At 43.5% G+C, this 13,771-nt stretch overlaps 1 protein-coding gene across 2 annotated transcripts in view; it reads left to right on the forward strand.

Annotated features, from left to right (window-relative positions):
- Nucleotides 1-13,771, forward strand: part of large1 (LARGE xylosyl- and glucuronyltransferase 1) — a 117,828-nt gene that overhangs the window by 90,904 nt on the left and 13,153 nt on the right. The window contains exons 8-12 of one of the 2 annotated variants that reach the window (XM_034673506.1): nucleotides 2,835-2,947; nucleotides 6,161-6,286; nucleotides 9,465-9,620; nucleotides 11,994-12,098; nucleotides 13,460-13,623. In XM_034673506.1, coding sequence (XP_034529397.1) covers nucleotides 2,835-2,947; nucleotides 6,161-6,286; nucleotides 9,465-9,620; nucleotides 11,994-12,098; nucleotides 13,460-13,623 — 664 coding nt within the window. The remainder of the gene's footprint in view (nucleotides 1-2,834; nucleotides 2,948-6,160; nucleotides 6,287-9,464; nucleotides 9,621-11,993; nucleotides 12,099-13,459; nucleotides 13,624-13,771) is intronic. The other variant, XM_034673507.1, reaches the window with a different exon arrangement.

Genomic DNA, 13,771 nt, shown 5'->3' on the forward strand with positions numbered 1-13,771 from the left:
GTTAGGTTTGGGATTAGGATAAGGGTTAGGATAAGGGTTAGGATTAGGGTTAGGATTAGTGTTTCGGTTAGGGTTATGGTTAGGATTAGGGTTAGGATTAGGATTAGGGTTAGGATTAGGGTTAGAGTTAGGGTTAGGGTTGGGATTGATTAGGGTTAGGGTTTTGATCAGGGTTAGGGTTAGGGTTGTGATTAGGGTTAGGGTTAGGATTAGGAACCAGAACACAACAGAACCAGAACCGAACCAGAACCGAACCAGAACCGAACCAGAATGGAACCAGAACAGAACCAGAACCGTACCAGTACCTAACCAGAACCAGAACCGAACCAGAACAGAACTCAAGCAAACGGAACCAGAACCAAACTCAAGCAAACAGAACCAGAACCAAACTCAAGCAAACCGAACCAGAACCAAACCAGAACCAAACCAGAACCAAACCAGAACCGAACCAGAACTGAACCAGAACCGAACCGTACCAGAACTGAACCGTACCAGAACCAAACCCGAACCAGAACAGAACCGAACCAGAACAGAACCAGAACATAACCAGAACCATACCAGTACCGTACCAGTACCTAACCCGAACCAAACCAGAACAGAACTCAAGCAAACAGAACCAGAACCAAACTTAAGCAAACAGAACCAGAACCAAACTCTAGCAAACATAACCAGAACCAGAACCAAACTGGAGCAAACAGAACCAGAACCAAACTCATGCAAACAGAACCAAACTGGAGCAAACAGAACCAGAACCAAACTCGAGCAAACAGAACCAAACTGTAGCAAACATTATTAATGTCCTCAGGTTGGAATTGGGAAAAATCAGATGCCTCAGCTTGGATGGGCTGATCTGATTTCTCCTCTCAGTGAGTATTTGCCCGGTCTTCAAGAAGACTCTCTCAGAAGAAACAGATGAAGCCAAGATACACAGCCTCCCCTCCATCACCTGTATCCTATATCCTCACATGTGATTGGCCGCATGGCATGGCCGCCATGCTGACCAATCAAAACAAAGTTCTGCTGTGAGCAGAGCTGGGGCTGAGCACTGTGAGAGCTAAGCAGCGAATGCAAGCCGGCTCTTCTGATTCACCATATATCATCGGCTCTCAGAGCCACAGCTTTTGATCATGACACATCACTAATATGCTTAATCTGTGTTACAATTATGAGGGGGCCATGGACAATTTTCTGACCTGTAAGGGGTCCCTGGCTCCAAAAAGTTTGAGAACCCCTGTTCTAGCTAGTAGGAGTCCAAACACCCGATAGAAGAGCGACACAGCTGCACAGAAACTCCACGTTGTAGACATCGCTGATCATAATAGACATCGCCATGCAGGAAGACAGTTTACATTTTTTTAAATCTCTGAGAGATCTTCAAATACAGAGTGCGTCTTTACACCGATGAGATTTTTTCAGAGTTTATGGTAACTCAAATAAAAAAACATGACATTTGCTTTGTTTTATATCGACTAATTAGCAGGATGAATATCATGATTAAGCAGGTATACTTTGAGTTTGAGTTGAGTTGAGAAACATTTGTGGCCATATTTGTCATTCAGTTCTATTTAGGTCATTAAAGCACTGATCCTCTGATCATTATTATTATTTAATTATTTCAGTAAGGCAGCTTCCTGATTCCTTTGCTGGCTCTTTTGTTTTTTTCTTAGCTCATTTTATATTTTTTGAGAAAAGAGAAAGCTGAGATGAGATGTTGCCCATCATTGTTACTTGGTTGCATTAATAAAGTGAAGCGCTGTACATCTGTGGTTGCATTATTCTATTATCAATTTGCCATAATTTTTAAGTATGTAAGAGATGATTTAATTGATAGCCATAGACTACATGTCTTTCAGTGTAGACTTCCACTGAGAGGAACATATTAGACTATTTAGGAACTAAATTAGGAACTAAATTTAGACTGTCATACCAGCTTGATCATCAATGAAAATGTCCTGGAAAATGATCTCTTGAAAAGAGTGGGAACCCTGTAATAACATTAATGATAAATCACATCAAATAATACACGCATATATATACAATATATTATCACACATCATAATTAGATCAAAATGTGTAAAACAATATACAATATATATAAAATTATAAATAATTATAATAATTAATTGATTTTAAAGTAATAGTAATAATAATACAAAAAGACGATTACGCGTGTCGATTTTACACAGAACAACAGCTTGACAGAAAGCCTGGGTTCATCTGCGGCTGCTCAGCTTTGAGGCGGCGTCCATGCGAACAGATGGAGCACAGCGGGGTGTGAAAGACGCTCTGTTTGTTCCAAACCCAGAAAGAAAAAAACATTCAGCATGTTTCCCTCTGAAGACGGTTTTATTTCTTCAGCAGCAGGGGGAAGATTTCTTTTATTAGCCCGGGAGCTGAGGAGGAGGTTGGAGAAAGTTAGTAGGATGATTAGTGTTCCAGCCGAATTTAGCGTGTTCTTACGTCCTGTATCGCTCCGTCTGTGGAGCAGGGTTACAGCTTTATCAGAGGGAACACATGGCTACGATTCAGAGCCTCATCATGGGACTCTGTCACCTCCACCAGGCAGCCAGATACCAATCTCCCTGTCTCTAAAGCTACTGTGTGTGTGTGTGTGTGTGTGTGTGTGTGTGTGTGTGTGTGTGTGTGTGTGTGTGTGTGTGTGTGTGTGTGTGTGTGTGTGTGTGTGTGTGTGTGTGTGTGTGTGTGTGTGTGTGTGTGTGTGTGTGTGTGTGTGTGTGTGTGTGTGTGTGTGTGTGTGCGTGCGTGCGTGCGTGCGTGCGTGCGTGCGTGCGTGCGTGCGTGCGTGCGTGCGTGTGCGTGTGCGTGCTCTCCAGGAGTGATTCTTCTTCTCCTGGATCGTCTCAGGAAGCTGAGGTGGGAGCAGATGTGGAGGCTGACTGCAGAGAGGGAACTAATGAGTATGCTGTCCACATCTCTGGCAGACCAGGTAACACACACACACACACACACACACAAAAATTAACAACTGAGACATGCAAATTCCCTTCAAGCTAAATTTCACATTTCATAAAAAATCACATCCTGATTGGAGAAGTCTCAAGAACACGTTTCGGACTCTTCGGTTGATCTTAACTCTGAGCTTCATTCAGAGAAACATCGTGCAGCTCGTCTGGTTGGCACGTCATCTGATTCACTAAGCACATGCATAACTATTTTATTTGCACGCGGCCATATTGGAAGTCAGGTAAACATCGACCCCCGTACCTCCCTCTGCGTCACTCTCCTCCGAGAAGAACTCTCCTGTGCTCCTGTCTGTGTTGTGTCTCACTTTATTAGTCATATACATTTAGATAACAGTTTGTCCTCTCAGTCCGTCTGTCCTTAAAAGCTTTCACGTCCGGCTTTTATACACATACCTGACAGGAGGGAGGTTTGACAAACACGCAGTCTGTTTCTGAAAACATGAAAATGGTCACAGCCGCCCCGTAAAGGTTTGAAGCAATGATGTTTCAGACAATCCCACAGTCTGAGGAGCACTTTGTTGAAAGTGAACTGACTGTTTAATGATTCCCTCTCAGAAATCTACAGGAGCTTAGTTTAGCGTAGCTTTACTTTGTCACGAGAACGTCCCATCCATGATGCTTACAGGGCTTCTGTCTGTCTAAGAACATTCAGAACAACTTCCTCTGTTCTCAAATAAACTTAAGGCAAGGCGCCCACAGTGTTCAGACCTTTAGAGGAAAGTGTTAGATGTACAAATCATGGGTGTAGCAGCTGTGATGTCTTCCATTGGTTTGGCCGTCCCTGTCTTTACCTTTTGGTGCAGGAAGTGACCATCTTTGGACAAAGAGGTAGAGCTGGTTAACTGTTTTTATTTTCACTGTATGGGATTTTATTTGTGGTGGACGCTGACCGGAGTTCTTCATCACATTTAAGAAGCTAAGAGAGCTGGTGACATGTTGCAGACTGAGTGGCAGGTGAACAAGACGAAACCTGTAACTTAAAACAACGCGGCGTCTCTTCACTATAGAAGCTGTCTTTTCTACAAGAAACAATCAACAATACTCCCATGCACCTACTGCCACAAATCAATGAACTTTTCAGAGCTAACACATAAATAAAACAATGTAAGAACTGTGTCAGACTCCTCTGATGCTCTGTTAGTCCAATAAAGCACACAGACAGACAAATAAGTCTCCAAAAAGCTCCAACACCACAAACATGACCCAGAGGTTAAAGGTCAGGGACTGCATGAGCTGTGGGGACACCTACAGTGTTGCCAACTCCTCAGTGAGTAAAGTAGCTATTGGCCTAAAAGTCGCTAGAAGTCGCTAAATGACATCATCACTCAATTTGCATTGGAATTGTAATGGACGCTGAGGGAGAGACAAAAAGAGGTTAAAAAACACCCTAAACATGTTTATAACTACACTTATGAGCATACAACAAATCAAAGTAAAACATGACATTTTTCAACCATAATATTTTAAACATTTTTATTGTAAACAATCCACATTAACAATCTAAATAGACCACTCTGGATGCGGAGGGCTGAACGCTTCCTGCTCTGAATGCAACTAGGAGGGACTCAGAACAGCATCCACTGCTTGTTCAGTAGGGTAAGAACGATAAATGCTTTCACGTCAGTCTCCAAAAGTCTCCATAAACACCAGAAAAAGCAGTCGCTAGAGGGGTCTGAAAATTTGCTAAGTTGGCAACACTGGACACCTAGCAAACAGCTAGCAGCTCCCACCTGTCACTCAAAGAGGCCACACCCCTAATTCTACTTCCCTTTAATAGAATTAACCACTGTTCTATTTGGCTTTGATACATCATAACATTCCGTTCTATTCTCCTTTGATCTGCTCCATTCTATTCTCTTTTGATCTGCTCCGTTCTATTCTCCTATCTGCAGATTGATTTGATATGACATGTTTGATCAGGTTGTCCCTGGTGTTTATTTCTATAGTAACAGGGTTTCAGCCAATCAGAATCAAGTATCTAACACAGCCGGGTAATAACCTGCTGTAAACAGGTGAGTTGTGTATATATATTCAGCCGTTCAGTTGATTAGATTCTGGCCTTCATCTGTTGGCGGCCTGTTCACATCAGAAACTTGTTAACCTTCAAGTTCCACCTGATCCCTGATTCTTTCAAAATAAATGTTCATAATCATATTTTAGCCTTCAAGCCTTAGCGTCATCGATAACTGTGATCCTGCAGTGAACAGAGAGGGAGTAGACTCTGCAGTCCTCTGGAGTTTGTAAATGTTAGACAGGTTTTAATTCTCCTCACATGTCACATGGTGTTTCTCATGTTTCATGCAGTCTGCAGATTAACACAGATTAAAAGAAAGTTTCAAAGCATGCAGCAGCAGTCAGCTTCTAACATCTCTTCCTCTGTATTTTAAAAGTTCCCTTAAAGTTAGCATGATCATTGAGCGGGATCAGGTCTAATGAGCTCTTTAGATCCTCTGTGAAGAGGAGGCAGAGGAAACTCTTCATCAGAGAACAATGGAGAGAAAATGATCCGCCGCTCTTTTAATCTTCACAGAGATGAAGAGGAAACGTTTGGTTTGATGATGGCTCCTGTTTCCTCCTCCTACAGCGTGTCTCTATCCTGAAGGTCATAAAGAGGTTTCTCTCTCGAACCCTGCGGGGTTATTTATCTCGCACAGAGAGGGCAGAGCGTGAGGAAGACCTCGGTGAAGGGTCTCTCCATTATCTCCAATAGAGGAGCGCTCAGGAGGTTTTAATTAAACCTTCATTAAGTAAAGTCCCGTTAGGTGTGAAATGAGAGAGCTCTGGAAGTCGTCTGAGCATTTCACCTCCTGCTGCTGCCTGAACGCCTCACGCAGAGCGGCGGCCATCTTTATGGAGACGGTCGTTTAAAGTGTTAGTCTTTATGAGACTGAACACCTGATGGAGGACCGGGCTCTGATTGGACAACAGAGTCAGACTCTGTCTCTGGTTCAGACTGAGGTGAAGATTTATTACAACTGTGTGTGATCTTTGATGAAACAGGTATCAGGGTCAGATCAGACCGTGTGGTTCAGTCCTGCAGATGATGAAACATAAGGCAAAACATACGGCTCACTGTGTGTATGTGTGTATGTGTGTATGTGTGTGTGTGCGTGTGTGTGTGCGTGTGTGTGTGTGTGTGTGTGTGTGTGTGTGTGTGTGTGTGTGTGTCTCTACAGGACATCTTCAACGCTGTGATCAAACAGAACCCGTTCCTGGTCCACCAGCTGCCGTGTTTCTGGAACGTCCAGCTGTCGGACCACACGCGCTCCGAGAAGTGCTACAAAGACGTGTCAGACCTGAAGGTGAGACCTCCTGTCCCCGCCACGCTGCAGATCTGTCACTTCACACACACACCGGGCCTGACCTGCATTTATCAATTGTCACACACACACACACACACACACACACACACACACACACACACACACACACACACTCAAAGTGACACAAATTTGGGTCAACTTCTGCAGCATAGAGGACTTTAACCTTGAGCAGAACGTCTGGGTTCAGAGAGATGTGCAGAGCAGTGGCTGCCTGTCAAATGCTCTGTAGCTGCAGGATGATGCAACATGTAAACATACAACATATATGTGAACATGCATGTTTGTATGTTCAATTCTGTGCTTATTTTTTCAGATCACACTCTTAAAATTCTCTCGCATTTTGGTTGCAGCGATCCTCTCCCGTCAGCCGCCCGTCCGTGTATATTTAGTTTGCTCTTGTTACGTCTAAAAGCAGCAGCAGTCATTTTGAAACATGCCTGCAGGAGGTTTTTAATGGCTCTGCCTCTGTCACGGTTAATTATTATCATTTGGATGCTTTTTTAATGAGTTTATGGAAATACATTAACAGCTAAGTACTGAGAAAGGCTGATCCAGGAGAGGTGACTCATAAAGTAAAAACAACATCTTATAATAAACGGTTTTCGTGCCTGACGCACATTTATAACAGAACACCGTGCAGGATGAGAAACAAGATCAAACTCAGGATTTATGAGGACGTATCAGGACCTCTTTAAAGAATAAAGAATAATCTGTGATTTCAAGAAGACCAGATACAACCTGATGTTCACCTGAACATCCTCTGAGCAGGACAGCGTTCAGACAGCATGCAGCCGGCTGAGGCTCTAATGTGCAGCGACCGGCTGCAAAGTGCAAAAGAGAAAAGACACGCAACAAAAATCTTAATAATGTTAGTACAGAAAGGCAACACGGTCTCAGCAGATGTCTGTCTAAAGGTGCATTTCGACCAAGAGTTCCAGGGTCTTTGAGCCCCCAGAACCACTGTACCCTGAACTAAAAGGTTCCTGTGCTCCCATTGCTGTCTGTGTTTCGACCCCTGGCTGAAGTCCCGGGTAGACTGTGCAAATCAGGCCAGTGACGTATGGAGAAAAAAAAGTAAATGCACTACACCGCCAGACCAGTAGAGGGCAGTAAAACAAAGACGAATGTCATTCATCACAGATGACACCATGGAAGTAGATGGGCAGGCAGGCATCATTATGAGCAACACAACAGTTAGCCTGTTAGCATGGAAGAGACTCAGCTCGCGCTGTTTTAGATGGTGCTATATTTCATCACAGATGGATTCACTGAATCAACACGTGAGAGGAGATAAGCGCGTGTGTGTGATGTTATTGTGAAATAAAAACACTGCGGTTAATCTACCAATCAGAGACGTTCTGCACTGCAGGCCCCGCCCCCAAAAGTTCCTGGACCTTTGGAAAGTACTACCCCCCGAGCATGGGGAGATTAACTACCCAGGAACTAACACGTTTACAGGGTCACTTTTAAAACCGTAACACCGGGAGAGACATATTCTAGGTGGGCTGAGAGAAGACTACTGTTACAAGCTGCTAAATCAAGTGAATCACAGCTTGATTCCCCCTAGCTAATTTATTAGCAGGGGCTTTTCAGGGGGGAGATTATCTACCCCTGAACTAAATTTGTTCTCTGAAGTCGATGTAGACATGATAACTGAGCTCCCCCTGGTGGTCCGATAGGAGCTCTGGAAAACATGCTCAGGTGTAATTTGGGGGGATTTTTAATGTTTTTAATCTTTAACTCTGTCACAGGAATGAGATCACGTTGTGGTAAAATGTGGAACGATAAACCATTCCTCTTGTAGCTTTTGTTTCTCCTCTCAGCTAAACTTTCTGTTTTCCTGCTCAACATCAACATTAACAAACTTTCTCTCTATCTTCAGTTTGAATCAGATTTCACTTCTTTAGAAACATCCGAAAAGAGAACATGAGCTCAGAGTCCAGACCGGTACAGGAGCTGCAGAGTGTAATCAAATAATCAAATCAGAGTTTGTTTCTAAATTTAGGCTTTTATTTTGTAGGGGAGGGCTGCAGGAAGTCATGTTTCTTAATAAAGCCAATTAAAGCTAAACTGTCTGGATATTTTCCACTTTAAAGATGACTTTAGAACCAAACAGGAATAACTGAATTTATTCAAGAAAATACGGACACAAAAACAATTTTAAAAATGTGTTTGTGGGGTCATAAACCGTGTTTTTATTTGTTCCAGTTATGACTGAAGTTAAAGTAAAGTATTGTTGGAGCTTCACAGTAAGACTTTTAACTTCAAACTGAAATGATTTCAGATCGTAAAAGTCAAAGCTCAAAGCTTGAATCATTTAACTGATTTTGATGTCAGAAGATTTAATGTTTGAATAAAAGTTCTGTCCTCAAACTTTCTTTTTAAACTTGCAAAAATATAAAATACTTGAAGAAGAATATTGCAACAAAAATCTAACATATCAGACTTACAACTACTACTATCCATCTCACCGCTATCATCTCTCTCTCTCTCTCTTCATCTCCCTCTATCCCTCTCTCCAACACGGTCTCAGCAGATGTGTGTCTAACATGAGTCTGGTCCTGCTGGAGGTTTCTGCCTGTTAAAGGAAGTTTGTCCTTGCCACTGTAACTTGCTAAATGCTGCAAAGTGGTCTGCTCATGGTGGATTAAGATGAGATCAGACTGAGTCCTGTCTGTAAGATGGGACTGGATCTGATCTGGTCTTGATGTTGGGTCATTGTTAATAATAGAACATAGAGTACGGTCTTGACCTGCTCTGTTTGGAAAGAGGATTTGGTGCTGTATAAATAAAGATTGATTGAGAGTTATGAAAACTGGTCTCTTCAGGAAGCTGCAGAAAAATAAAGTGTGCCGCTGTATTTATCTTTTTGCATTTAAAGTAAAGATAAAGAAGTGATGATGACGGCTTTAAGAGCCTTTAAAAAATGTTTGTTTTAAAGACCTGAGGTACACAAAGTAAAGAATGAAAACAGAGAGCTGTGTTCATTAAAGTGAAGGAATTATTTACTACTCTTCTTCTTGTTTTTGTTAAAAATCTGATGTTTGTACGCTCAGGGTTTAGTGGAATGTAAACAGTTCACTTATTTAGTATAATCTGAGTATTATCTGAATTAATCCGAGCAGTCAGTGACAGATTTGTTCTCTGTGGTTTTCAGGTAATCCACTGGAACTCTCCGAAGAAGCTGCGCGTGAAGAACAAACACGTGGAGTTCTTCAGGAACCTGTACCTGACGTTCCTGGAGTACGACGGGAACCTGCTGAGACGGGAGCTGTTCGGATGTCCAAGCGAGGCCGACCACAACAGTGAGAACGTGAGTGAGACCGGCTCTGTGTGTCTGTTCACTTATCATTGATTAAGAGAAGTGTTTCAGTCTGCTGACTCTCTCCACCCTGCAGAACTTTAAACACACGTTACTAAAGTCTCTGCTGCAGGACGGGGACTTTCTGAGTCCCTGTAGAACGACTCCTGCAAGATATTTAGAAAAACCTCTGCTAATGACTCTTCCTGCTTCGGCGGGATACTTGCACATCTTTTCATCATCATTTGGAGATGATGCTCTGTGTCATTACAGTGTTTTGGTCCTGATCTGTGCTTTGTTTTCGTCCCCTGTGCCCCTCAGCCTGACTTTAAATACGCTTCTGTTCATCAGACTTTTTTAGCGCTTTTATCCGTTTTTTTAAACTCTTGTTGTTTGAAAAGTAAAGTTGTGATCGTCTGTGAGTCTCATTCAATCGGTGGAGAAAAGAGTAACCTCATTTCAACTTTTGAACTCACAGTCGGGCTTACAAAAGTTGAAGCCGCCATGTTTTCTGAGGAGACAGACGCTGTCTTTATGTCCTCGGGTGACCTTGGGTCGATGACGCTGATGTCTGCTTCTTGTGAATGTTTATTAAGTTACTGTCAGAGTTCATGAGGAGCTAACTGTACAGAAACAACAGAATTATCTGTGTTTCTGGATAAACCTCAGACACACTCACTGAGTCCTGACCGTGTGGGTGAGTGTGTGTGTTTGTGATGGAGCGTCCTCTGTCAGCTGGACGTTGATGCCTCATTTCTATCTTTGTGGGAGGAACATGTTTGAGAGAGGAGGTAATGAGGTGAGCTGTGAACTCACCTGATTAAGCCTGTCCATCAAACTGTGTGTGAGAGACAGAGGACACAGGAACAAGGAGACACACTGATCCAAGCGCCTTGCTCGTAACACTCCCCACTGAGATTTAAAGAAAGCACTTTGTGTCTCTCACGCTTTTTTTAAGGTTAGTGCAAAATACAGAGAGAGAAACGTTCCAGGAACTTTTAGATCCTGGAACTATTCTTCCAGGAACTTAATGGTTCCTGTGGCCTCATTGTTGTCTGCGTTTTGACCAACGGCTGAAGTCCTGGAGAGATTATTTAAATCAGGCCAGAGACATATGAAGAAAAAAAGTAAGTGCACTACACCACCAGACCAGTAGAGGGCAGTAAGACAGAGACAAAGGCCATTCAACAAAGATGACACCATAGAAGGAGACAGACAGGCAGACATCGTCATGTGACACCACAGTTAGCATGTTAGCATGGAGGAGATTACTCTTGTGCTGTTTTGATCAACACTTTGAAGGAGACGAGCACGTGTAGCACAGATATTTCAACACGACCATGTCAGAGATGGACCGGTGTTCCAGTTTAAAGAGCGGCCCTGTTAACTGGAGACTCTCAGTTAGATGCATCCCTCACAAACGTCTTTAGATGATCATTAAATATCTGATCAGGACATTTGAATAAAAACTCAACTAGGATGCATTCCTGAGGACTCCCTCTGTGTTTCAACAGCTGTTGTAAACTCCACAAACACTGACACGTTCAGCTGAAGATCTCCAGTTTACAGGGTCACTTTTAAAACCCGTTACAAGGGGAGCTGACAGAGACGCGTTAACACTATCAGGCTCCGAGAAGACCAATGTTCAGGAGTTATTAAACCAAGTGAATCACAGGTGTGCGTGATGTTATTGTGGACGGAGGGTGAGATAAAAACACTGAGAGGACTCTACCCATCAGAATCGTTCTGCATTCAAGGCCCTGCCCCCAAAAGTTCCTGAACCTTTGGAAAGTACTACCCCCCGAGCAGGTGGAGATTAATTACCCAGCAACTAAATTTAGACCCTGGTTCCTGTGGTTGAAGAGCACCTTTTGTGCCTTCACGTTGCTGACAGCAGACGACCTCTCTTTAATGTTTAACTCATTCATTTTCAGATTATTCACTCATTAGCAGAGAAAGCTTTACATGTGCATACTCTCCATAAGTGTCCTGCTTGTGTACAGCTCGCGATGACCCTGAGGTGTTTAAGCTTTCCTTTGTTACTATCTTTTTCGACTAAACATAAACAGTGCCAGCATATCTCTTCCCCAGGGTGTGATTTCATGCTGCATGTTTAGGAAGCTAACAGCTAATAGATGGATCATTAATCTGATAGCTAAACAATGATCATAGCCGGTTCCTGTCGTGGTGGTTCTCGTCTTCTCTTCTCTTTGTTGAATACAGACAGAAATGAACGACCTAGCTAAAAATAAATGAAAATAATAATGAACCTGAGACTTTATTGGATCCCATTTTGTTTGTTACTGTTTGTTCAGGCCGTCCAGCCGTCTTCACGCTCCCTGTGAGCGTCTCAGTCTCTCTGTTTGTGTTGTCTCTCTCCCGCAGTTGATGCCTCGGCCTCTAAACCGGCTGAAGGTCAGCTTGGTCAGGACTTTCCAGCCGGCTCACTCCTCTGTGGGGCTGCAGGATAATTTAAGTGTCAGCTCTGTGGTCAGTTAATCTCATTATGATTTTCCATCACGGTGTGCCAGAGCCCTTTTTTTCCTGCCAACACTCAATCCTAATGTGTCCTTAACTCAGGAAATAGTTTGCTCACTCAATTTTTCAGAGTTTGAGCAGCGATTTAAATCCCATTAAAGTGATTATTTGACTAATGAAGCCACGGAGGGATCGGATCCTGCAGCAGCACGCTGCAGACCGGGCTCCTTCAGGGCCACGGAGCCTCTGCAGCCCACTCAGTCTCTGCAGAACGGCTAATCAGACTGTTAGTGATACCACACACGCACACACACACACACACACACACACACACACACACACACACACACACACACACACACACACACACACACATCCTGGGTCCTTTGGTGCTGTTCTCTGAAAGCTGACGTCTGTTCGTAGTCGATTGGCATGTCGCACAAAATGTTGGCACATCATTTTCCGTCTCCTCCCCTCATTCCTGCCTCTTTACTCTCGTCCCCACTCTCCACTGTCCTCTCATAGGAGCCCTGTTCTCTACATTCAGTCCACTTCATCCCTTTGTTCACCTGTTTACACAGAACTTTACAAAGTGCAAACAATGTGCACTCAAGAAGTAAACAAGCGCAGGGAGGAGAGGATTAATGCTCTTTGTTGGAGAGGATTAGAACGGCTCGGTGACAAAGTTTAATTGCAAACATCCTTTAAATATTTTTCTAATTTTCTAAAGGTCTGAGACAAAATGTACTCGATGTGGCTCCTAATATAGCGTCTCTGCAGCATCCACTTGAGGGGCTCAGAGTCAGCAGCTTGTCTGGATCTTCATCTCAGCAGAGAGGAGCTGATCTCTCTGCGTGGTGGTTTAGTGTCGGCCTCGTGCTGCAGAGAAGAGGATTTAAAAGTTAGTGCCTGTGGAGCAAGGAGAGGTCGACCATCTTTGCCGCTCAGCAGGCGTTCAGGTCATGGAGGATGACGGTCCCTGAGAAGAGGAAGGGCACTAAGCATGATCCAGGTGGTTTCAGTCTCCTGCAGAAATCCAGTCTGGTCCTGCTGGAGGTTTCTGCCTGTTGAAGGAAGTTTGTCCTTGCTACTGTAACTTACTAAATGCTGCAGAGTGCTCTACTCATGTTGGATTAAGATGAGATCAGACTGAGTCCTGTCCGTAAGATGGGACTGGATCTTATCCTGTCTTGATGTTAGGTCTTTGTTAATAATAGAACATAGAGTACGGTCTAGACCTGCTCTGTTTGGAAAGAGTCTGAGGAGAACAATTGTTGGGATTTGGTGATGTATAAATAAAGCATGATCATCTGTGGTTGGTTAACGTTCTGGTTCCATTAAAGTCTGACTGTCAGTCTCTTCTCCGCCTTCAGCTCCAGAAAACTCTGTCCGAGCTGGATGAAGACGATCCGTGCTACGAGTTCCGCCGAGAGCGATTCACCGTCCACAGAACTCACCTGTACTTCCTGCACTACGAGTACGAACCGTCCTCCGACAACACCGACGTCACGCTGGTCGCTCAGCTCTCCATGGACAGGTAAGCTCCTGCTCCTGCAGATACACCTGCACTAACACAGACACAGATCTTCTGCAGGACTCAGAGCAAAGACGGGTCATTTATTTCAGATGGTTTAATCAATGTTCTTTGGGACAAATAATCTACAAACACATGAAGACTAAACTGA

Source organism: Notolabrus celidotus, chromosome 21 (genome assembly GCF_009762535.1).
Source record: "Notolabrus celidotus isolate fNotCel1 chromosome 21, fNotCel1.pri, whole genome shotgun sequence".
NCBI classification, from domain to species: Eukaryota; Metazoa; Chordata; class Actinopteri; order Labriformes; family Labridae; genus Notolabrus; species Notolabrus celidotus.